Source organism: Pinus tabuliformis, chromosome 3_2 (assembly GCF_031772625.1).
Source record: "Pinus tabuliformis cultivar Carrire ecotype Pingquan chromosome 3_2, CPIR1, whole genome shotgun sequence".
Lineage (NCBI taxonomy): Eukaryota > Viridiplantae > Streptophyta > Pinopsida > Pinales > Pinaceae > Pinus > Pinus tabuliformis.
This window is the reverse complement of record NC_142302.1, coordinates 711224123-711249107: the sequence shown is the minus strand read 5'-3', so window position 1 is coordinate 711249107 and position 24985 is coordinate 711224123. Positions and strand designations below refer to the sequence as shown.

The 24985-nt window shown below is 38.5% G+C and overlaps 1 protein-coding gene across 3 annotated transcripts in view; it reads left to right on the top strand.

The window, feature by feature from the left end:
• The window catches only part of LOC149182627 (cationic amino acid transporter 3, mitochondrial-like), a 240575-nt gene that overhangs the window by 156669 nt on the left and 58921 nt on the right, over window positions 1–24985 (top strand). For 2 of the 3 annotated variants that reach the window (XM_089416901.1, XM_089416900.1), the window contains exon 9: window positions 8796–8954. The exons of the other annotated variant lie outside the window; for it this stretch is intronic. In XM_089416901.1, the coding sequence (XP_089273027.1) occupies window positions 8796–8954 (159 nt within the window). The remainder of the gene's footprint in view (window positions 1–8795; window positions 8955–24985) is intronic. 3 annotated transcript variants of the gene reach the window in all.

The following is a 24985-nucleotide window of genomic DNA, read 5'->3' as shown; positions in this document are numbered from 1 at the left end:
GTTGTCTCAAGGAAGATGTTGATGGAGGTTGGCTTGGAGCTTGGAGGTTTTATTGGATTGGGTCTTTGGGTCTTGGAAGTCTCTTTTTTAAGCATATTCTAAAGAAGAAGAGAAGCATTTTTTGGGTTTTCCCCTTGGAGTGGTTTTTCCCTGGCTTGGAGCCTACATCTTGTGTACTTTGTCTTGTTGTGATCTTCATTGTTTTTGATAATTGCTTGATGAACAAAGATCTAATAAAGTAATAAAAGGCCAATGCATATCACAAGTAATTATGAAGTTAAGGAAAATCATCTGAATACATAAATCTCCTAATTTTTTAACAAGTATAACCCCCAATTTTGGGTATTTTTGCCCCATCTAACCCAAATTTTGCACATTGTTGCGGCAACATTGAAAAAATTAGATTTTTACCCCTTTATCATGACTATAGCCTATAGGGTCGCTTAGGCTATTTCGTCCTCCATTAGCCCATCAATTTGGAGAGGACATTACATTGGAGGGTTGCACTATTGAGTGACTTCAAATGGTTAATCATCTGAACTTTTATGGGCCTTTGTAATTGAATCAGAGTCTTAGACTTACAACTTTATTCTCTGTTTGGAAATTTAGTTGTATCTTTGATTACAGGGCCGATTCCTTTTTGTCAATTTGTAGGATTTGTTGTAAAGAGGTATGTACTCAAGAGTCATGCAAAGGGACCTCTTCTTATCAAAGATGCCTAGTTGTGGATCCTTTTGCTTATTTTTGTCTAATTTTAGTTCTAGTAGTGTGCAAGAAGAAGTTTTGGCCTTTTTTCTTTCATCCTTAAACGTACTCTTTCTTGTATATATCTTTACTTTATGTAAATATTTTGTTTAATATAACAAGCATTTTTCACGCAGAGGCAACTAGGAGCTGTGTAGAGCCTGAGGAGGGCCAATGTGGGAGATGTAGAGCCCTATGAGGCTGACGTTGGGCCAGAGAGGCTGATGCAAACCCTAGAGTTTGACACTGGGAGATTTCGTGGGGCAGATTGGGGCTGATATCTGTCTTCGACTGAGAGGTACTACTGCCGAGGGCATTCTCTATTGGGTGATGCATTTCGGGCATCCAGATTGTATTCTGAAACTGTTTAATAATAAAACCCTCAGATAGATGCACCGATTTTCCCGCATTGGGTTTTTCTGGGGACATTAGTCCAAAAACAACAGTGTCACTTGTGTGCTTGTTTTTCCTTCAGTTGATGATCTGTATGTGTTGAGACTGTACTTGTATTTATTTTCAGTATTTATATGGTAAATAACTTGTTAATTAACAGAACAAGTAGGAAGAAATAAATCAGAAAGTATAGGAAGGATTTCTAACAGTTAGACTTAGAAATTCCAACAACTTCCCCAAGCTCTTGAAGTTGATCTCTCATTTCAGAGATTTTCATGAAGTAGGGAGCTATTCCTTCTTGTGTTATCTTCATCTTGTATAATTCATTCCTCGAAGATATTACTTCTTCGATGGTGGATACCGAGAATAGCTCTACTAGCTTATCATAAATTTCTTTCGATTTCTCAAACTTGGAGACATAGGGAATGAGAGAGTCTTTGATCGATTCTATCAGAACCCTTTGAGTTCTTGTCTCATCCTTATTGTACTTGGCTAAGGTTTGAGTCTGCTCCTTAGCAGGGATAGCGATATTCCCTTTGACATGTTCTAGGAGTTCATTCTCCTTGAGTAGTAGATCAGTCCTCTTTTTCCATGCAAGAAAGTTATTGGTCCCTACCAATTTGTTACTTTGCTTGCAAAAAGACATTGATGTATATTCAAAAGGGGACATGTACTTACTTGATAGATTTTTAGATGTAATGGAATTGCTTCCTCCTTGCAGGCTTGGTGTCTTGTCTTCCTTGGATTTTGATGCTCTTCAAGTTGCCTTCTTCAAGTGGACTTGCTTGATGACTTGTAGCTTGATGTAGGTCCTGCTCCAATTTGCTCTTCTTTGTAGGTGCCTTTATGTAAGGATCTTCTTCTAGGTTCGTAGACCTCCTTGGTGAATGATGGATTGTAGACCCTTATTGTCCTTGAAGTGATTGAGACTTGTAGGCTTGATGCTTCAATTTTGTAGATGCTTCCCCTTGATGGGTGTTCTCGAGTTGCCGTTTCCTTAATGTGTCACCTTAGCTCTGATACCATGTTAGAGAATCTAGGGAAAAGTAGTGTTGTGATGATTCTTCAATACTTGGTAACAATTTGCGAAGTCTTTTTACTTTTCTTGTTAGCTTATTCTTCATCTTCTTATTATTAGTGCATATGTGTGTACTTCATCAAACTGCTACCAAAACAAAATAACAAGAACACAAAATTTGGCTCTCTGCCAGGGACAAACCCTCTCCACTCTTGAGAGGAAAACCCTTTGTAATATTTCTCTTATTGAAGCTTCTTATTTGAACAACTGCCAAACCCTAGACCCTTGACCAGGATATCCTCCAAGCATAAGTCTAATCCTTCCTCTTTCTGCACTGTCACTTCCGGCACATGGACCTTTGTATTCCGACACTTTTTCTCCTTAGTAGTTCATCCTTTTCTGCTAATTGTCTAAGTTAGGACGCCCTAGAACATCAAGGCTCCTCTACTTTATTATAAGGAGAATATTCTTCGGTTTTCTTTTGCTACGTTGTAGACCCAACTGCACATCTGAAGGAGGCTGCTTATGTTGCTGCCCTCAACTGACGTTGAATCCACAAAATTTACTTGCTGAAGTGTGTGGACAGAAACCCTAGACGAATCCTCTTTTCCTCGCTTTCTTTTCTTCCTTCTTCACTGGATGGGGAGGCCTTATAGAACTTGTTTATTAGCCCAAAACAAAGATGGACAACTTCCTGTTGTACTGACCGCAGACAGCTCCTTTCTTCCTCACACGTGTGGCTGTTGATGCCCTAGAACACGTATTTTTTCCTTTGTTGGTTTATCTCCATATCTGGCTGCTGTTATGAAAAAAATAGTTAATTTTAGGTTTATTAATTAATTTAGGTTTAGTTAGGCGAAAGGGCACGATCATAAGATCATGCCCTTTCCCAAAGGGTGCCCATGGCGGTATATAAGCCAGGAAACCCAGTGTAAATCATCATCATCTGTTTATTCATTTTATTAATAAAGTATTTTTTATATATCTTCTGTTATCCCGAAGTTTTTACACTTCATCTGGTATCGGAGCAGGTCAGTCTCTGGGCATTCCGCTGCACAGTTCCTTGCTGCTTTGCCATCTGTCATCTTTCACCAAGTCCGCTGCACTCTCCCCACCATCCATTAACCCGTCGCCGCTCCCAACAGCATCGTTCCAACCATTCGCTGTTCATTCTATCGCATCTCATTCATTCTCCACGTCACCTGTTACCCATCAATTCTGTCATTGACCCGCCTTGTCTTCCTATCTGCCTCCACGCCCTGTATTTTCCGTGGCCCGCAGACTTTGTCATCAGCATCCAAATCGAGCCGCCGTCATCATTGTCTCACCTGTCTGCGCCAACCGCGTCCTCAATTAAATCCGCTGACGGGCTCTCGTCTCGGTTCGACCAGAGACCATCGGTCAACCATTAAATCCGTCTCGGGCTCTCGTCTCAATTAAATCCGCTGGCGAAACCATCGGTCAAAAATTAACATAGCGTATCGGAAGTTTTACACGATTTGTTAAATCAACGTGCTGCCAGCGGTTAGTTAAATCAACGTGCTGCGGTAATATTCGGTATTTGTTGAATAGGCAAGGGTTAAGTTAATAGTCGTGCCGGTTACGGTAATATTCGATTTTTTTTTGAACGGTTCATCAACCAAACGGTAGTCGTGACGTTCTGTAATATATATATATATATTATAATTTACAATATAAATATATATATATATTATAATATATATATATAAGTTATATAACGATACTTTTAACGTAATCGTAAATTATATATATATATATATATATATATATATATTATATAAATTATATAAAAGTTATATATATATATAACGGTTAATTAATTTATATATATATATATTATATAATATAAATATATATAAGTTATATAATATATATATTATAAATTTTATAACATATAACTTTAATTTTAATTTAATTATAAGTTTTATATATATATAAAGTTAATTTAATTAATTAAAATTATTTTAATTAATTAAAAAGTTATATATATATATATATAAGTTAATTTAATTATTAAAAGTTATATGTATAAAATTTAATTATTTAAAAAAAAAAAAAAAAAAAAAGGGAAAAGGAAATTTTTTTTAGCTGGCAAATAAGTACACGCCTCCGCAGACCCGCTCAATGTCGACAATGACAATGGCGGATTTCCAGAAAAGGTTGTTGGATGCAGAGCAAAGGATAAATAACAACCACGACGAAGTCAGTAAGAGATTAAATGACGTCGAGAGCAAGCTTGGGGAGCAAGCAGACAAAATAAAAAATCTTGAAAATACGACAAATCGAATAGAGATAAAAATGGAAAGTCAACATGTCCAAACAGGAGTAAGCTTGAGAGAAGTTTTAACAATGCTGAAAATTCTGTGTAAAAAGTCGAATTGTACACCCGAAGAGCTATTGAAAGAAGGTGAAGAGAATCAAGAACACATCTCGCCAGAGTCAACTAAGTCCACAGATTCTCATGACAAGGATGAATCCCCAAAAAAATCAATGACACACCACCAAGAAGCAAGTAACACTGCTTTCACAAACAAACAACTTTGGGATATCCTTACTAGTCAACACCCTCTTTTTGCTCAACCATTTGCCACATACCAGAAGAGGGTAAAGGTTGAGATGCCTAAATTCGATGGGAACGAAAAAAACAATGTGGCATGGATAAATAAAGCAGAAGAATACTTTGAGATATATGACATCACTGACGATGACGAAAAGCTCAGACATGCATCCATGAAAATGGAGGGAGAAGCATATAACTGGTACATGTGGTGGAAAAAGACAACACACGTCATTAGCTGGAAGAGATTTAAAGATGCATTCTTCAAAAGATTTCAAGGTGTAAAGGAAGAAGAGTTCTTTTCAAAACTCATCAAATTACGACAAAAAGGAAGTGTGGACGAATACACTCAAGAATGGGAGACCCTAGTAACACGAGTACCTGGGTTATCAGAATCTCGTCTAATTCAATCATACATCTCGGGACTCAAAACCCATTTACAAGCAGAACTTGAGATGCATGATATTACATCTATAGAAGAAGCAAGACGAAAAGCAAAAACAGCCGAAAAGAAATCCGAACCAATATTTTGGTCAACAGCGGAAAAGGCTTATGCAAGACGAAGGATACCCCAGTATGTGGACTCAAATAATACAAGATATGTTCCACCGCATCGTCGTGAAGATGAAAAATCGAATGTGGAAATGCAAAGAATAAAAGAGGGTAAATGTAAACGCTGTGGTGAGAAGTGGGACCCCAAACATAGATGTGCTAAAGGAAAAGAACCAAAGAACCTATATAAGTGTGAAGCAACCATTGATTCGAATAGTGAAGATTATGACATAGAAGACACAGAAGACGCCGCAGAATTCTCACCAGAATTAGATGACGGAAGTATTCCGCAAGTGTCATTATCAGCCATGACAGGTATATCACAACCTCAGACCTTAAAGTTAAAAGGACACATAAAGAAGAACAACGTAGTGGTTCTCGTCGACTCTGGAAGCACACACAATTTTCTAGATGCAACCGTGGCAAAGAGACTCAATATATTTTCATTTCCCTTACCAAACATGAAAGTGATGATAGCTAACGGTAAGAAGATTGAAAAGGTGGGAAAATGCCATAAGGTTAAATTGCAGATTCAAGACTTCAGTTTAGAGTCTCCGTTTTTCACAGTGCCGTTAGGAGGAGTAGATGTAGTCTTAGGTATCCAATGGCTACGAACTTTAGGTACTTATGCCGCCAACCATCAAGTACAATTTATAAAATTCAAATGGGGAGGTCAGAAGTACAAGCTACACGGATTCCAAGCACCAGAAAATCATGTTGTATCATCATCTCAGATGATGAAGTTGAGTCGAAGAAGAGCACCTGCTTATGCAATACAATGTCACCAATTAGAAATGTTATCTACAAATATGATCAGAGAAGAATCACCAGAGATTCAAGACCTACCTATGAAGATGCCGCCTAATACAGAAATTGAGCGTAGAACAGAAGTTAAAACAGAGTCAAACCCCATCAACATCAAGCCATACCGATATCCACATCTCCAAAAAGCGGGAATTGAGAGATTAATCCAAGATCTTTTAAAGTGTGTGACTTTGATCATCTTGGAGTATCTGATCAAGTGGAAGGACTTACCCGAAGAAGACGCTTTCTGGGAGAATGAATCATTCTTCAACAACATCCGTCGTTACATATGCTTTGAGGACAAAGCATTCTTTCGAGAGGAAGGCAATGTTATGAAAAAAATAGTTAATTTTAGGTTTATTAATTAATTTAGGTTTAGTTAGGCGAAAGGGCACGATCATAAGATCATGCCCTTTCCCAAAGGGTGCCCATGGCGGTATATAAGCCAGGAAACCCAGTGTAAATCATCATCATCTGTTTATTCATTTTATTAATAAAGTATTTTTTATATATCTTCTGTTATCCCGAAGTTTTTATTTTTTAGACTTTCTTCCTTAGCTTCTTGCATACTTCCAGTCCTCTTCTTGCTTGCAGATTTCAGAGAGAGTTGTGTGTCCAAATGAGTGGACAACCTCTATAAATAGAGGTTTGTCCCTCCTTTTGGCCGACTTGACTATCTTCTAGGCTGACTTGATAGTTACATTATTTTTCCTCTTTTATTTATCATTTTGCTGCTTGTAGACTTCGTTGCTGCTAGGAGAGGATTTGACCATGCTTGGAGGTGTTCCCAAGACCTTGTATGATGACTTACATGATGTAACATGCCCTCAAATGGTCTTACCATAATTACATTATGACTTTGACTCTCTAGAAGCACTTCAAAGTGTGCTTGACCTATTTTCAATGAGCAAGTTACTCATTGACAAATAATACAAAAATAATTTCTCTTTTCTTGAATAAGTACAAATATCAAAATTACATTTATGAAGACCTAGCCTAGTTACATTTCCTTCAACAGACCCAACTGCTCAATTGGCTCCAAACTGATAATATACACTGCCCAAAAAATTTCCTACAGGCTGCCAAACGGAATTGGATGTTTTGCTCAAAATAATGCTCGGAATTCTCTGAAATTGCAATCATGAGCTCCTCTCCTCAAACCTGAAAATACCTAGAAAAGGTTTGGCCTAACTCCAAGCCAAAATCGAACCCAAAAAGTGATGCAAATTCCCCAGCGAACTAGCAAATTACCCTGCTATAATAATGAGGATTTCAAGCCCAAATATCGCCCGGAAAATTATATAAAATTAGCTAGAGACTTCAACCCACAAAAACCCATAAAGGGTCTAGGTTGAATCCACTAGTCCTTGGTGACCCCCAACAAGTGTGAATTGCCCAATCTGGTGAGAAAACGCCCCACAGTTTTGATACTACTGGATTTTTCCCAAATCTACCTTCGGAAATTTGTCCTAGCTTCGAGCTAAATTCTCCACTAAGAAATACCTCCTATCTTCAATCCTTATCTCTCCTGGCTCCACTTCTTTAAACCCCTGCGCAATACTTGGTCAAATAGCTTTTGCGCCCCCACCAAAAGATAGAAAAATCGACCCAGGTAATAACCTCCAATCTAGCCCGGCGAATCGTTGTCCAAACTCCAGTCTAACAATAAGAAAATTCCTTGCAAAAGCTCGGAGCCTCTAACCCACGTGTGCTCCCACAATGTGCTCCACAAAAATACCTTTGCGCTCAAGAAATGCGCATTGCTGAGTAAACTCCTGCAATGATGTCCAATGGAAGCTCTGAATTGAGCTCCCCAAATTGCCTCACTAGGGAGACACTCGAAGTTCTCCAAAATGAGGGTGGAATTCCTGCTCGAAAATTCCTTGTGCTAAACAACATGGGTTGTCTTGGCTAAGCAGCTCAAGAGAACTAGTGTTAAATTGTCAAATAATCAAAAGATACCAAATGGAGGCCTCCAAGCTTTATTTATAATTGCTAGCTCTCTCCCTTGGTGGTTCCCACATTCCACTAATAAAATATTACTTTGCCACCATTCTTCATTAAAATAATAATTTCCACTTTTCTCCCACAAAATAACATTTTCTCCTTTTTATTTAATATCACCAAAAATTTGCAAAACTCCTTAGTGAATTTTGGCTCACAAAAATTGGGAACATTACAGCGAACCCTAGAAACCAAAGCGAAGTCCATTTTTCCCCTTCATGTACAATCAATCACCCTGAGTGATTTTATAGTTGCAGACAAGCAACTTGATACTTGAGGCTTTGATTCTTCTTGTATCTCGCTGATGTATCACTCTCTAGCTTAAAGGATCTTTAGCACAGATCATGATCTATTTCATGTATTCTATCCACATATAGCTTCCAGCTACTCTTGCATATTGGACTTTTATTATATTGTTACTTATTTTTATACATATGAGGAAGATTCTTTATGCACTCTATAGTGATATCTATTGATCCTATTCTCTGTGTTTGGTCAATCATGGACATTAATTGAGTTTCCTTTTTTTCATGTTAACAAAGTTTGGGGATGCTATTAATATAAGAAATGCTGCCTCTTGTATCATTTATAGGAATTTTCATTTTTCTGTCTCAACCATCACTGTTTTGTATCCTTTAAGATATTGAATTTAGTCCCTGTCTAAATGATGATTTCTTTTCTGACTGATTATTCATTTTGCAGCCTAGAATCTTGATGGCAATGGCTAGAGATGGATTGCTGCCCTCATTTTTCTCCAAACTCAATGAAAAAACTTCAGTTCCAGTTAATAGCACATTAGTGTCTGGATTTGTTGCTGCCCTTTTGGCATTTTTTATGGATGTTTCTCAACTAGCAGGCATGGTAAGTTCAGTTGTCTTTCATATGTGTCATGCCTTATATATTTCTTGTTGATTCTATTCTTTCAATCACCTTGTAATGTTTGTGGATCTTTATACCCTAAACTACTATGTCACTGAGTAGCTAAATGAAGGGCACACATGAAAGCTTCAGCATCAAGGCACACAAGACTTATTTCTTTCAGTGGTCACAGGATTTCTGCTCCAGAATGCTGATTTTAAGCTGCACAGCAGCAAGATATTCCTATATATTTTACCAGAAAACAAAGTTACAGATTCAAACATTTTATATGAACCTTTTGATTTCTCAATCAACCACCCCTAATTCAGGGGTGTCATCTAATAGTAGGCACTCCAATGTGCAATTTAATATTTACCAGGTACCCCGTGGTCAAGGCAACCAGTGTCCAAGGGGAAGCAAATGACATGAATATCATAAAAGACTACATCTTGACTTGCAACTTCACTCAACATTTACATGTTAGAATTTTAGCTGAGATAATGTTTTACAAAAGGCTTTGTCAAGGTCATGCTCAAGCTTGTCATTTGCTATTCAAAGAGCCATGACATTGTCTAGACCTAATTTTAGGTGGGAACTTCCATTGTGTAATGTCCCAAGGGGATTTTTTCCCTTAGGGTTGTAAAATCACAAGATAAACTCGACTAACTTCACATTATTCTTCAACTTCAGGCAGAGATAATATGGGTTACACCATAATGCAAACAACAGTAGTTTTCAATAATTCACATCATTATCAGTTATGCAGTTCCTTCCAGTGTTATTATATCAAAGGGGTCTGATTTATATCCGTGACAATCCTTACAGCATAACCCTAGCCATTTATGTGTGATTTCAATAATCAAGCCTCAAACCATAATTCTAATTCACCAACACTTACAGCATTATTTTGTATCCTATGTAACAGCTTAGCCTTGACTTCTGTTGACTCTGCTAATCAATTGATACACAGTCAGGTGCCTTAATTGCTGATGCCAACCTAACTCTCTGCCCAATTCTATCCCCGGCTTCCCAGGACTGAATCCTTAACAATGAATCCTCAGAAGAAGGTAGGCTGCATGGCTTCCATGGTTCTCCGCACTATAATTAGCTCCTGCTACCTGTTACAGATGATCCACAGCCCTGTTTGTGCACTCAGGAATCCACGTTTTCCATGCAATAACCTTTGAGGGTGTCACTGCTTCAGGAAGGGTCTGAGGAAGGCATGCTACACTGAAATGGCTACAGGAAAGGGAACTGGCCTCAGCTGTGCCCTAGATAACCTGCACTACCCTTTGCTAAAGTTTTCTTCTTCTTCGCTGACCTTGAACCAGGGATTTGGTGACCAATATAACCTTTGCTGCCTCAGAATAACCACAGAAATAGCCCTTTGCAGCTTGATCAGAATTTCGGTGGTCAAGTAAATCTTCTCTGCCTCAAGGTATCCACAAATTAGCCTTTGCTGCTTCAGAATATGACCCTCAGTACCACAGAAAACAACCACAGAGAATTACATCCTTCCTTTGCCAGAATGAGATAAGAATCACCTCAGAATATTATGCTTCAACAGGATAGAGAAAGGGAAAGAAGACTAGCTAGGGTGGGATCATCTCCACCGAAACTAATCAAAGAAGAAGGGGTCTTAAAACTCTTGGAGCCTCAGCTCAAAACATAGATAATTCATTCCACAATGATGAAAAATTGATTCTATCTCTCTTGTTTATAGATTCCTCATGGGGGTCTCTTTTCCTTAATTTAATATGAGGAGTTACAAGTGTAGCTCCAATTTTGGCTTTTTGCCCCAGCTATCCCAAATTTACGCAATGTTTCCCCAAAACATTGGATAATGGGTTTCATCGACTATAGCCTACAAGGATGGATAGGCTACTTCGTCCTCCCTTGGGCAATTAATCAACAGGGAATATTACACACTGGATTATTGCATGATTTATGGCTGTAACCTTGATTATTATCCACTAATTGCATCTAAATGTGTGGGCAAGTTGGATTCCTGTCTGTCAATTGGGTTTAGCTTGGTTGGTTGTGAAAAATGTAGTTATCCTCCTCACTTGGTTCGATTCCTACAAATGACATGTTGAGCTCATAACGAGTATTTCTTGTACTGGCTTCAAGCCTTGTTGTCTGAGCAGTCCTTCAAAGACCAAAACATTTATATTTCTCATATATATATATATATATATATATATATATATTCCTGTCTTTTGATCATTCCAAACCAGTGTCAAGTAGTGATCCTACATATACATATACATGGCAGACTATACACACAACTTTAGCAATAAGATATTTTGACCAAGGCTAAATTTCAAGGTCTCTATTCCTCAACCCACCAAATAGAACCACTGCAGTGCTCCTTGATATTTCTGTGGTTGCAACCTCAATAGTTTCCCTCCTGAACAAGGTTACCAAAAGCATGGGTGTTACCGGATTCACTTATAGAGGATCTAGGATCTGCCTTTCCATGAATCTGGATCAAAATCTGGCAGGATCTGTCCTGGAGCATCTTGTGTCCTCAAATCCTAACATTCACCTAGAATATAATGTCTTCCCCCATTCTAAAAGATACAAAACTGAGCTTTTCATAAATTGATAGCATTCTACATCTCTAAGCTTTTGAGAATGATTTGGAACTAGATAATTTAGAGATCTGAATTTTCTAGGTTTCTAGTTCATGTATTCTTTTCCTGACAAAGTACACACACACACACACACACCCATTTTTATATATCTTGTTTCCTTGTATATCTAGTGGATCCAACTGTAAATCTCTATATGGATCCATTTTCATGCAACATAGAGAAAGTGACCATGGGTGTAAAAGATTCTCAATATTTTAGGATTTTGAAATTTTCTTAAATCAGGCTTTTCAATGCGGGATAGTCATACAAAAGCTAATATTAAAAAAAGTAACCTACACATTATATTAATAAAATTAAGAAATGCAAACAGAGGTAAGTCGAACGAACACAATATAAAGGTCTTCTATAAGCATTTTCTAGGTTTTGTTATAGTTCAAAGCTAACTAAAAATGCTCTTTTATTTCCATCTATTTTATTTTGTATTCTTTAGAGTGCTTAGAGTGGAGTCCATTTCTAGTTCACACACGTGATAGGATCCATCATGGGCTTTATCCTAGATGTGTTTGCTCTACAGTATCTGAATAGGCTTTGATGATCCTCCTAGTAGGTGCATATGCAGATCAGGTTCAGGTACCGGTTCTGGTTCCAGTTTGGCTGGCTTTTAAAACACTGCAAGATAGCATAACTTGCACTGTTAGAGAGCATGGAAAGCGTGGCCTCATGTCAATAAGATGGAGAGTGGAGCAAAAAGCAGACAAATAGTTACAATGCTTCCTCAACGCTTCCACCATAATGACCAAGAGCTTTTTATCAGGTGACAAAATATGATTCATACATGGCCTTTCCAACAGATCATTGATAAAAACCTGGAAATCCTATATACTACAGTTATTTCTTGCAGAGTTCCACAACATTGGTTCTTCCTCCCATCCCATCTTAAGTGTGAGATCAAGTTGTCCTAGATGCTACATTGCAGGCTACAAGATGTTACTTGGCATGTATGCAGTCTTCTGCTTGTGATGACTTGAATGCCTGAGGTATTGATTCAACCCTTAAGGCTGCAAAGAGGAACAATTTCTCCTACATACACAAACAATCTTTTTTTACACCCTTTTTTATATTTCTAATATTCAAGGTAAGGATTTTCTTGCAATAAAATGGGAGTCGACTCCCTATTTTTGAGCTTCAATATTGATGATCAGAATGGCCACATCTATGTTGTTGATTAAGCTCTTGCTAGAACTAGTCTATCTCTGATCCCCCCCATTTATGATTTTCTTGCCATACTTGAGCATGATTTTCAGCAGTCTATGGGTTTCCTGTTAGTTAACCACTCATGCAGTATGTATATTGATTCAATTCAATGCTTTCTGTTCCTTGTGTCTGACACTATCATAATTCTTTGTATTGTTATTTCTCTTAATGAAATGAAAACAAGCCTTGTTCAATGCAATCTCCTCTAATATTTCATTTTGAAGTAGGATTCCTAACATTTTCCTTTATTTTGTTCATACACCTCATGGAAAACATGCTCCTTTATAATATATTGATGTTTTTCACATGTGTTAGCATAATTAGATACAGCCAGTCACCCTAAATTTTAAAGAGATGATACATCTCTTACCAGATTCGAAAGTCACTCAATATTTTGTTCGATTGACCCATTGTAGGTCTACATACAGCAAAATCAATTTGAAAGAAGCCAATACATTTCTCATCACTGTTGAGATCACGAACATAAAGAGGGGATCAAATGGAACCAAAATGCCAGCCCAAGAACCTGCAGTAGAAGAAGGAAAAACTAGCACTAAAGAATTGTGCCAAGGCTAAACCAAATGTGCACTAGAGAGAGAGATGCTCAAGCATGAGTGCACTACACATGAGATGCACAAAGGCACATAAAAGAGGAAATATGCCAACAATAAGAAAATGTCAAAGATGTATTACACTTGAGCTTAAACATTTGTCGTAACAGCCTTAGGTCAATGATAAAAAATATGATGTACAAAATTACAAATGAAGCTTGAATTTGTGCATTTATACCACTCAAGTAGGCAGGTCATCCTCCCAAAAGGGTTATGGGTCCACATAAGTAGGGTTGGTATAACAAACACAATAAAAATAAATAATAAGAATTAGGTTAATTAAATGTCAAAGGCCACATCCCTTACCTCGTGACCAGTCCATGACACCATCACAAGGCTCATTGTAATCATCACTCATATCTATTTTTCATTATTCAGTATATTATTATATTCTTGCAGAATTATTCTAATTTCTATCAGATCTCATAATAAACATGAATTGTTTATTCCATTTGGTACCAGAGCCAAATTATTGACTAGTCTATACATGAATTGTTTATTCCATTTGGTACCAGAGCCAAATTCTTGACTAGTCTATACATGAATTGTTTATTCCATTTGGTACCAGAGCCAAATTCTTGACTAGTCTATATTCTATAGACTCAGCACCGTCATCTGCCGTCAGCCACCAATCTGTACATCAGTTTGTATTGTAATAACCATAATAAAACTGAAATGCGGAAACAGTAAAAATTAAAAGCAGGTACCTACCTGGACTGCTATCTGATCAGGTGTAGTTGATGATGCTGCCACTGCTCAACTTATATTATCGGGAAACCAGTTCCACCCAGCTAGACTGAGCAGAGCCTGGCTGCTCAATCCAGTAAGCTTCTCACAGGAGCTCACTGTCCCCCGTGCCCAGAACCTCAGAATGCCTAAAGCTCTTCCAATGGTCAATTTTCTTCCTCTGGTTTGCCCTCCTGGTTCTCTCCTGATTTTCTCCTCCTCCTTTTTCCTCCGTTCTCCCCCCCGTGCCCGGCTCAGATCTGCAGTTTTATAATTGCGGGCTTGGCGGTGGCCGCCCTCCCGCCTGCAGCCACCGCTCTTCCTCCTCCCGCCACGCCTTCGCATGCATTTCAGACCCGCAGATATTATCAATCTGATCCTTTTTGTTTATACATGTATTTTGTTATATAGCCAGGTTTGGTTTATGCATCCCCTTTTATATAAGGTCTTACTTTTATTTTTATTATAAAGTTTAATTTATATTTATTATAAAGTTTAATTTATATTTAATTTAATATGAAGTTTATCATATCTGTTTTAACATAAAGTTTAAAACTTTATATTAGTTAATTATTTATAGATGGGTTGTTACATGTATGCTGTTGGTTCAGTTGCTGACCCATACAATTAATTTGTACAGCTGATATTCATTATTTGAGTGTTCTTCTGGAACCATCAGATTGGTTTTTATATTGATGTTTCAGACCAGACTAATGTGGTCCATCATTAAGATCACTTGTGAAGAGAATGAGGTTATTAGTTTTTTGTTAGCATGGATTATAAAGTAGTTGAGTGATAATGGTCGGCCAAGATCTATTTACTAGTTATTTTGATTATAATTAAAATTTGCTGCAATGTGACTCCCACCATTTGCATAGTTCTTCACCCCAGACATCCTCTTTCCCTGTTCTTAACACTTGTGGGTATCTAAGGATCTGAAGGAGCACTGTATGAACTTGCATAGTGTTTTCACTATTTCACTATCTTATAAGCCAAGGGTGTTTTCTTGGTTTGTCACTTATCAGGGGATTTCATCTATGGCTTGGTTGGCCAAGACCAGTTTGTCAGATGACCTTTGTACTGTTTGTCAACGCCCAAAGACAGTTAGGCATATTTTCTAGGACCGTTGGTTTGCCAGAAGCTGTTGGAGTTGGTTTGAGTATCTTCCTTCAAAGCTGCTTCATTACCGGGCAGTGCTTGCTAATGACCATGCTCTTGTTCATACTGCTTTTTGTTGGCTTTAGCATTGTTTAGGTGATGAAGATGAAGCCAATAGCACCACAAAACTTATCGATAAGACCAAGAGGGGACAAAATTGGCAAGTTAATTGAACATTCTGAAAGATGATTGCTAGAATTAATAAAGAAGGAAAGCAATTGTTGCAGAGGTGCAAAGAGATGTATACCAAGTCATTGATGTGAAGACAAGTCACTGCACTATTTGACAATAGTGGATGGAATGGAAGTGAAAAACTTGAATCCACAGAACAAAATCACTATTGGGTATTGCTACGTCTTGGATTTCACACAAGATAAGTCCAATCCTCTAGGTACAAACCTTAGGGCAACTCTTGGAAGTTCCATCCATTGTCACCTTAGTAGAACCTCCCTTCACTTTAGGTTGGCTCTCCTTCGGAGGAATGGGAGAATTAGCTAATGAGATTTTTAAATCTTTCTCTACAACCTTGAAACCAATTCAGTGTTAGCAATCTAAAATTTATGATAAGAAATAGATATATGGTGGTGGATTCAGTTAGATCAGTGCCTAGTCTGTAGCAATGGAGTCGAAATTAATAGACCTTGAAAATAGATAATATTTAGCCAACAAAGATGCTCCAAACAGTGGTCCATTTAGCAATAACAGTTCTGTAAATTCACTTTTTAGTGAACATACCGAGCTATAAATATGCCATGATACTTTTACCATGTATTTGTTTTATTGTATAACATCAGAATCTGAATAATGAAGAGACAACCTTGTATTAGTATAACAACCCAGCAACATAGCACAATCCAGATCTGAAATTAAGAACTTTAAGAGGGCAATCACTTCTCATGTCTCTCATGCTGGTAAATAAACCCTATAACAACAGTAGAAATTTCCAGCATAGAAGAAAGGAAACAAAAAACATAATAGCAGTCTTATAAGTGAAGATTACAGCCATAAATATCTTTTGAATCCCCATTGAACCTCCAAACTTGCACAAGATATCTTCAACCATGGCCCAATGGTCTAAAGATTTCTCCAGAATGAAAACACGTTGATTTGGGGTAGCATCGGATGTGCTCTAAGCCTCAAATTTTGCAGGGAGGATTGGGCAGATACATTCCAAAGAACCCATAAACCGTTTTGGGAAATTCCACCTAGAAACTTAGGAAAATTAAAATATCAATGGGTATTAATCTAATTGTGGGTGTAACTTCTAGAAAAAGACAAAGATCAAGTAAAAAGGATTTGAGCCTTTGTTTAAGAGTTAATCTAGATTGTTGGTTGTCCAACGAGAAGATATAAGAAGGAAGTTGAGGATCATTTGGAAAACACACCAAGAGAGATCAAGAAATCGATTTTTTGAAGTGAGTTCTCAGGAGGAAAATTTGATTGAGAAGATTTCTTGCAGTAGAGGGGCGGGGATAGCTTCCAGAGAGAGAGAGCGATTTTTTCAGCTGGAGAATCATCAACAGAGAGAGGCACAGAGTAATCCAACAGTGGCAATGTTGAGCCAGAGGGGTTGACGCAGAGGCAGCGTTCAACCAGATGGGCTAACACAGAGGTAACGTAGAAGCCAGAGAGGAGTCTGAAATTTGCAGAGGGAATTCGAGTTTCAGAAGCCGGGAGCCGGGGTGTGAGACTTGGAGGCAGAAATTGAATCTCCTGGGTAGCAAATCGACCAGCCAGAGGAGTGACGCAGTCCCCAGAGAGCTTGACGTTGGGCTGACACAGACACTGCGCAAAGTTAGCTAGAAAAGCTAGGGGCAACCAGTCTGGGGCTGGACCAGTCAGGATTTCCAGTGATAGTGTGAGGTAACCTCACAATTTTTTCTGCCAATATTTTTCTCTATAATTAATAATCTCGTGAGGTATTCAAAGATGTATTCAGAATTTGCTACTGCTTAATAATAATAAACCTTCAGAGCTGTTGCAGCGGTTTTCTTGCATTGGGTTTTTCCGGGGACATTTGTCCAAAAATAATGGTGTCATATGTGTTTGTATTTCGTTGCTTAGTTTCATAATCATATTTAATTTGGTGTAGGCTGCTCCAGTAATTTACTTCAATATTTCAAAAAGAAATCTGAAATAAGTTTGTAATGTAATTTACGATCTAGGTGAAGTAGATTCAGTTGATTGTAGTAGGATTCCAGAGATTGTTACATCTAGGAATTTTCACATGGTATCAGAGATGTTGATGTGAAACAGGAAGAGTAGATCTAGCACTGAAGCAAGGGCTAACTTGTTGCCGTAAGCAGCAGTTCGAATCCCCTAAGGGATTGCGCAGTTCTTGCCAGGAGGGTTATATTTTCGAGGTCGTATCTCTCTGGGTGAGTCGACAGAGAGGTAAGATTGTCGAATCGAGAACTTGCCAAGGGATAGGGAGCCACGTAGAGCTAGAGGGACGCATTTTTTTGCAAGTTGAGTGTTGGGCAGAAAATCCGTTGGAGGAAGGAAGCTGATCGCATAATCAGGGAATACTTCACTAGTGGTTTCTTGTCGAGGAAATAAGTATTTCTCATTTGTTGGGCAACAAAGGAGTAACATACTTACCAACTCCATTAGGGAGTACGTAGGCCAACCTAGAAGCTATGTAGTAGGGAGAAAGAGGGAGATGTTCGACAATTTTCGGAGGAGATGGCAGCCATTGGCTTGAGGGATCAAGACAGGTTGGACAGAGCTTCCAACTACGTCACCTGGAAGGCTAGAATGTCCTTCCTTCTAGATGAGCATGCCCTCAAGACGTATGTTGATTGTGTGGTCGCTGCACCTACAGATGCAGATCTGTTGAAGAAGTACAAGGCTGAGATTGCGAAGGCTAAGAGAATGATCCTAGATGGAGTCAAGGATCACGTGGTGTGCAAGGCAACTGCTAAGGAGATGTGGGATACTTTGGCCACGTTGTATTAGGGATCTTCTGCGCAGCGAAAGATGTATTTAGAGAAGAAGTTGAGATCTGCTTAGATGCAGAAGAGAGAGCGTGTGGATCCCTTCATCACAAAGCTGAAGGAGACCTGTGATGAGTTGTCGGCTGCAGGGCATACACCTTAGGATTCAGAGTTAGTGAGACTGGCCCTAAATTCTGTCTCAGATGAGTGGCAAGTCTTTGTCTAGAGTATCCTGGGTAGAGCAACATTGCCTAATTGGGATGAGATGTGGGCAGCTCTAAAACAGGAGGAGCTGAGGAGAGACCTGGTCAAGGTCAAGCTTGACGGAAGCAACAACAAAAGTGTGTCGAAGCCCAAGGAGGAGGAGGAGAATGTAGCCCTTGCATTGAAGGGACAATAGAGACGAATGAAGGACGTCTCCAAGGTGAAGTGTTTCAAATGTGGCGAGACGGGCCACTATGCATCCCAGTGTCCCGTGAAGAAAAAGGACAAGGATGAGAAGCACGATCGTAAGGTTACATCCGCAGAGATCGAACAAGAGGAGTTCGCCATGACAGCCAAGATACCTCCAGGAGGGAGGTGGGCTGATTTAGAACTGTAATTCGATAGAGCTACAGATGGGCAGGATCCTTGAGGAGCCCACCCCTTGGATCATCACCTTGCTACAGGAGTCCATGATCAGTAGTAGCGGGATGGAGGAGTTTTTAGTTGGTGCCATGGAGTGTTGGAGCGACAAATGTTGTAGTTAGCATCACCATAACTTGAGCAATGCAAAACAGAGAAGCGGTAGTGCGTGGAGGCACAATGCAGAGCTTCGGCAGCGCAGTGGCTTCAGAAGACAACGTGGGACTAGCAGCAATCAGGCTTTCAACACCAAGGTGTATCCACTGGATACTTGTCCATTTATGGGTGTTTTCAGTTGCTTCTCTCAGCAACTGAGTTGCAGTACGAATGCAATGTTAACAGTGGCAGCGCTAACAACATAGTAGATGCAACTTTTGAGAGTGAGCTGTAGTACAGATGTAGCATTGGCAGTGGCAGTACAGTTGCAGTAGCAGCGCAGTAGTTGGTGGATAGCATGTCAGACATCAACAACGCAGAGGACGATGCTTTAGAGTTAGAGCAGTATGCAACAACAATATATTGCTCGAGCACATTCCTTGCTAAGAGGGAGTGTTGATTTCGGGTAGCATCAGATGTGATTTAAGCCTCAAATTTTGCAGGGAGGTTTGGGCACATGCATTCCAAAGAACCCAGAAATTGTTTTGGGAAATTCCACCTAGAAACGATTTTATTAAAATACTTAATATTTTTAATGGGGTTCCTAAGTCTAAACTTAGGAAAATTAAAATATTAATGGGTATTAATCTAATTGTGGGTGTAACTTCTAGAAAAAGATGGAGATCAAGTCAAAATGATGTGAGCCTTTGATTAGGAGTTAATCTAGGTCGTTGGTTGTCTAACAGGAAGATATAAGAAGGGGATTGAGGGTCATTTGGAAAACACACCTAGAGAGATCAAGAAATCAATTTTCTGAAGTGAGAAGTTCTGAGGAGGAAAATTCGATTGAGAAGATTTCTTGCAATAGAGGGGCAGGGATAGCTTCCAGAGAGAGTGATTTTCTCAGCTGGAGAATCTACATCAGAGAGAGGCAGAGAGTAATTCAGCAATGGCAGCGCAAAAGCAAGAGAGGAGTCTGAAATTTGCAGGGGGAATTCCAGTTTCAGAAGCCAAGAGCTAGGGTGTGAGATCGGGAGGCAGAAATCGAATCTCCTGGGAAGCAAATCGACCAGCCAGAGGAGTAACGCAGTCCCTGGAGAGCTTGACATTGGGCTGAGGTAGACACTGCATAGAGGTAGCCAGAAAAGCCGGGGGCAATTAGTTTGGGGCTGGAGCGATTAGGATTTCCAGTTATTGTGTGAGGTAACCTCACAATTCTTTCTGGCAATATCTCTCTGTAACTGAATAACGACGTGAGGTATTTAGAGATGTATTTAGAATTTGCTATTGCTTAATAATAATAAACCTTCAGAGTTGTTGTACCGTTTTCCCGCATTGAGTTTTTCTAGGGACATTTGTCCAAAAATAACGGTGTCCTATGTGTTTGTATTTCATTGCTCAGTTTCTATGTTTCAGAATCATATTGAATTTGGTGTAGATTGCTTGAGTAATTTACTTCAATATTTCAAGAAGAAATATGAAATAAGTTTGTAATGTAATTTACAATCTAGGTGAAGTAGATTCAACTGGTTGCAATTGGATTCCAGAGATTGTTAGATCTAGGAATTTTCACAAAACACACCTAGGGCACCCTCTTCTAGAGACTTCTAAGTAGGGAAACTTTCAGAAGAGCCTCTAGATGCTTTTATGTGGGGCTACCTCCCTTATGTGAAGAAAAGTATGCTCCAGTGACATCTAAAAGAGGTGCTTTATCTAGAAGCCTCTTTGATCAACCTTTTACTAAAATATCATAGAGAAAACTCTAGAAGGTTATGGATCCACCATGAAATAAGTTCTAGAATTATCATCAAGGTAAGGCATTGTTGATGATAGATCTTCTAGCAAATTCTCATAAATAATAGAAATCCTAAAGGTACTAGTCTCTTCTAGTCACTCCCATGTAGAGTGATCTCCTTGACATTGACCCAAGTGCTGATGTGCTATGATGTCCTCTCCATACCCCCAAATATGCAACTTTTATTGGGAAGCGTAAAAATGCCTCAAAGATGTTGACTTTTCATGACTGTCTAATCTGATAATTGCTTCCAATGATTTTTTCATTAATTTATCTTGTGTTACATGCATCATTAAGTGATTATACATAGAAAATCTCAACAGTAAAACAATAATGTCATTAGCTGTTGATTTTTCAAGTGCAATAGATACAAGCACAATATTTTTGAAAATTGATAATTACTTCTAATGATGTTTATCTTATTTTAATTTTTCTAGTATATCATTAAGCAATTATACTTCAAAAATTCAACCATATAAAAGCAGTAGAGTAATAGAGATCATAATGCACAAAGAAAGCACAAGATTTACCCTGGGAAAACCCATTAAGGGGAAAAACCCAACAACCTTTTCAATAGAGAAATTCTTCTTTTCAACAAGAGATACACCTAGACCTCTAGTCAACAACTAGGTCAAACTGACCTTCAACAAGTCTATAGTCAAACCTAGTCAACACCTTCCAAGTCAAGCCTCCAATCTAACCCAACAACACGTCCTTCTGTTATGCCCTAGGCCAAATTTCAGCCTCATAGAAACTGAATAGAATCCCAGAATTCGAACCCTGCAACTGCCCAGAATAAGATGCAAACCACAGAGAGAGGGATCCTCCACACGTGCAAGCTAGATAGAGAGAGAAAGAGATGAATTCATCCTTCTTTCTCGTCCTCCTTGCCCTTCTTGTCCTTCTCTTGGATGCCTCAAAGATCCTTGCTTGAGAGAGATTGAAGTGTTTCCTTGTGGAGTAGGTTGAACTGTCTTTATATAGTGATCTATTGGGTCGAATGAGTGTCTTTTGTCTAGGCTTACTTTACTTGGAGGGAGGCCAACTTGACTAACTTTGGAGCAAAAAATTTAATTTCAAAAATTCAAAATTTTCTCTTTTAAAAGTCCAAATGGACATGACTCAAAAAATATTTTTATTTTGACTCTAGCATGAAGAACATTCTTTACAACAATCAATATAAATACATCAAGGGCCATAATATACATTATGAAGACTAACCATAGTTATAAAATTCAACATTAGGATCATGAAGAGACAATTTTATTTTATGAAAACCCTATCTAGGGAAAAAAACCCAACAACCTTTTCTTAGAGAAATTTTCCAATTCAACAAGAGATACAATATAATTTTTCTAGTCAAATAACGTCAAATTGACCAACAACTAATACAAGTCAAACCTGTTCAAACTTCCCTAGTCAACCTGAGATCAAACTGCTAGAGATAGGCTGAATTTTGGCCTCCTGTTGCTGCCCAGAAGCCTCCCCAGAAAATTCTGATCAGTTGGTCAAATCCTGTGGCCCACACATGCAAGGTCAACGTTGGTCGAAGTGATTTGCGACAAAAATTTGTCCCAAAGAAGCTCAACCTCTCTCCTCAAATTTCTCTTTGTCCATTGCACATGTGAACAAAAGATTAGTGCTTCATGATCTGAATTGTGCCCAAATGGTTGAGGATAAATGACAATATATAGTGAATGAGGGAGGTCAAATTAGTGTGTCTCTAGTTGGGCCGACTAGACCTTTGGAGGAAAAAATTTGAATTTCAAAATTTAGTTTTTCTCTCCTTTATTTGGAGTTGACTTGAATTTGAATTTGTAATTTTCATTTTTTTCTTTTGTGGGTTTATACAATAAATGAATACCGACCGCCACTACCAAAATTCAACACTCCCTCCTAGCTAGGGAGGTATTCACTTTGACTTCTTCAGATGTTTTCATTGTTGAAAAAATTTTCCATCCTAAGAAAAGATTAAATGAGCTAGCTATGTTGATGTATCGATCCACTTCATGTTCTATACAAAAACCATGTGGAAAGCATCCTGCATCAACATCACGCAAAGGAATCTGGTCACCCACTAGACACATCCTCTTTGCAAAGGATCTAGTCATCCATAAGCCAATTACCCATTGGTTGGTCAGGCACTCCGTAGGCTTGTCTTTATTTCACCAACCCACTAGGTCGTCACTTGGAACCATGTCAGGCATCCCCTAACAAATGGTGAAACCCTAGGCCCACTTACCATTCCCACATGTTGTCACATGCTATTGAATGGAAAATCACTTGCCCAATGCTATAAGACACCCCACTAGCTAAGCAACCCTTAGCAATATGGTCAGGTAACACCTGACCAGGGGAGCACTCCAGGCCTTGATGATCACTAGGACAATCTCGCTAGCCACATTACATGGCTCCCAGTCAATACCCATGACTTGAGGAGAATCTCTCCCCCTTGATGCTACAACATCAACACTACCTTTAACCAAGGGAAGCATTCTCAATCACTCCAAGCTTGTCCCTGAAGTATACAAATTTCATCTCGAGACAGAGCCTTTGAGAGATTGTCAACAACCTACACATTTGTAGAAATGTGTTGTGTTGACCACTACGTGTCAACGACCCATAACAATACACCCCCTTTTCGTAAAAGAGATAGTGCTTGATCGATGTGTCCATGTCATCCAGCTATCATCATCAGTCTCATAATTATGTTATAATGTAAACTCATTCTGCATGTATATGATGTAAATAATCTCAGCAGATCTGTGTCATCTATGTAATTGCCTAGGTAAACCTATTTTTATGGTGACGATCTACATTCTGGAAGGTTTTTTGTCTCACCAATTCATTCGCGGATGGTCGACAGAGTTTTCCTTCAGTCTTACCCCAGAGTCAGAATGCATCTTGTCACTGGAATCTTAGGGGAGTCCTAGTGTTATAAATCGAGTCTATGTAAAAGTGATTTGGGAATAATCCTAACTATTTGGTTTGGTTATTTTATTACAAATCGCTTGGTCTGCTGGATTATTTTTGTGTCTCAGAAATGGGTAGTCTGTGAGGGTCTATTTAGATGGGTTTTCCCTCTTATGATGTAAAAGATATGAAAATTATGATGTAAAATGTCTTGAGAGTTGGAAAAATAATTTATCCTCTCATAGGTTAATTAATTATTTTTTTCTCGCAAAAAATTAATTAAAATCCTAAGCTAGAAATTTAATTAATTCTAAGTCCTAGGTAAATTTAAATTTTCCAAAAGCAAAATTCGTTGGTCCTTAAAATTCAAATTTTAAAGGGTCCTAGGACTAAGGTAAATTAATTATTTTGCTAAATTTTAAGCCTTTAGTCCCTGGGGGTTAAGTCAAAGTCAAAATTTTGAGGAAATTAACTCAAATTTTTTATTTTTGAGTTAATTAAAATGCATTTAATTGAAAAATTCGAATTTCCTCAAGAATTTAATATTTCGACGGATAAGATTAAAAGAAATTTTAGTTCTCATTGACGTGTTGGAAATACTGAGAGGGGGGGGGTGAATCAATATTTTCTTTACTGAGAGGGGGGGGGGGGGGGGGTGAATCAATATTTTCTTTACTGAGAGGGGGGGGGGGTGAATCAATATTTTCTTTCAATTGTTATTACTACCAGTTTAATTCTTCACGATTTAAATAGAGAAATGTATAAGTATAGTTTTATTGAGTAAAATAATAAATACAATATAAATGTGTTCCAAGCTCCAACTTGGTTTTGATGAAGCTCCGACCTCTAGGGCTTCGACCCTATCTTATCAAGGCACCAACCTTGGATTTAGGAGCACCAACTCCAAGGACACCAATCCTTCCAATTCTGACGCATCAGCCCCGAGGGCTCTGGCCCTATCTTTCAAGATAAATCAGGTCAAAAGATTGTCCTCCCACTCTGTCTTCAGCTTCCTTCTTCGCTCGGCCTTCGGCTTCTACTGCACCTTCTGCATTTGCCAGAGCTTCAGCTTCCTCTGTTTCTTCGAGTTCACGGATTGTGAACTTTCCTTGTTCTCTGTGATAGATGCCTAATACGCCTCCCTCAAAAGAAGCGTTTCAACTTGTGTGTATATATATATATATATATCTATGTATGTATGTATGTATGAGTTTTGCCAATGAATCAAAATGACTCATTCAAAAGTGAAGGGGCCGACTTGTCTATTAAAAATATATATCGGAGAGTCTTTTATCCATAGACTTGATTATTCACAGAAACCATA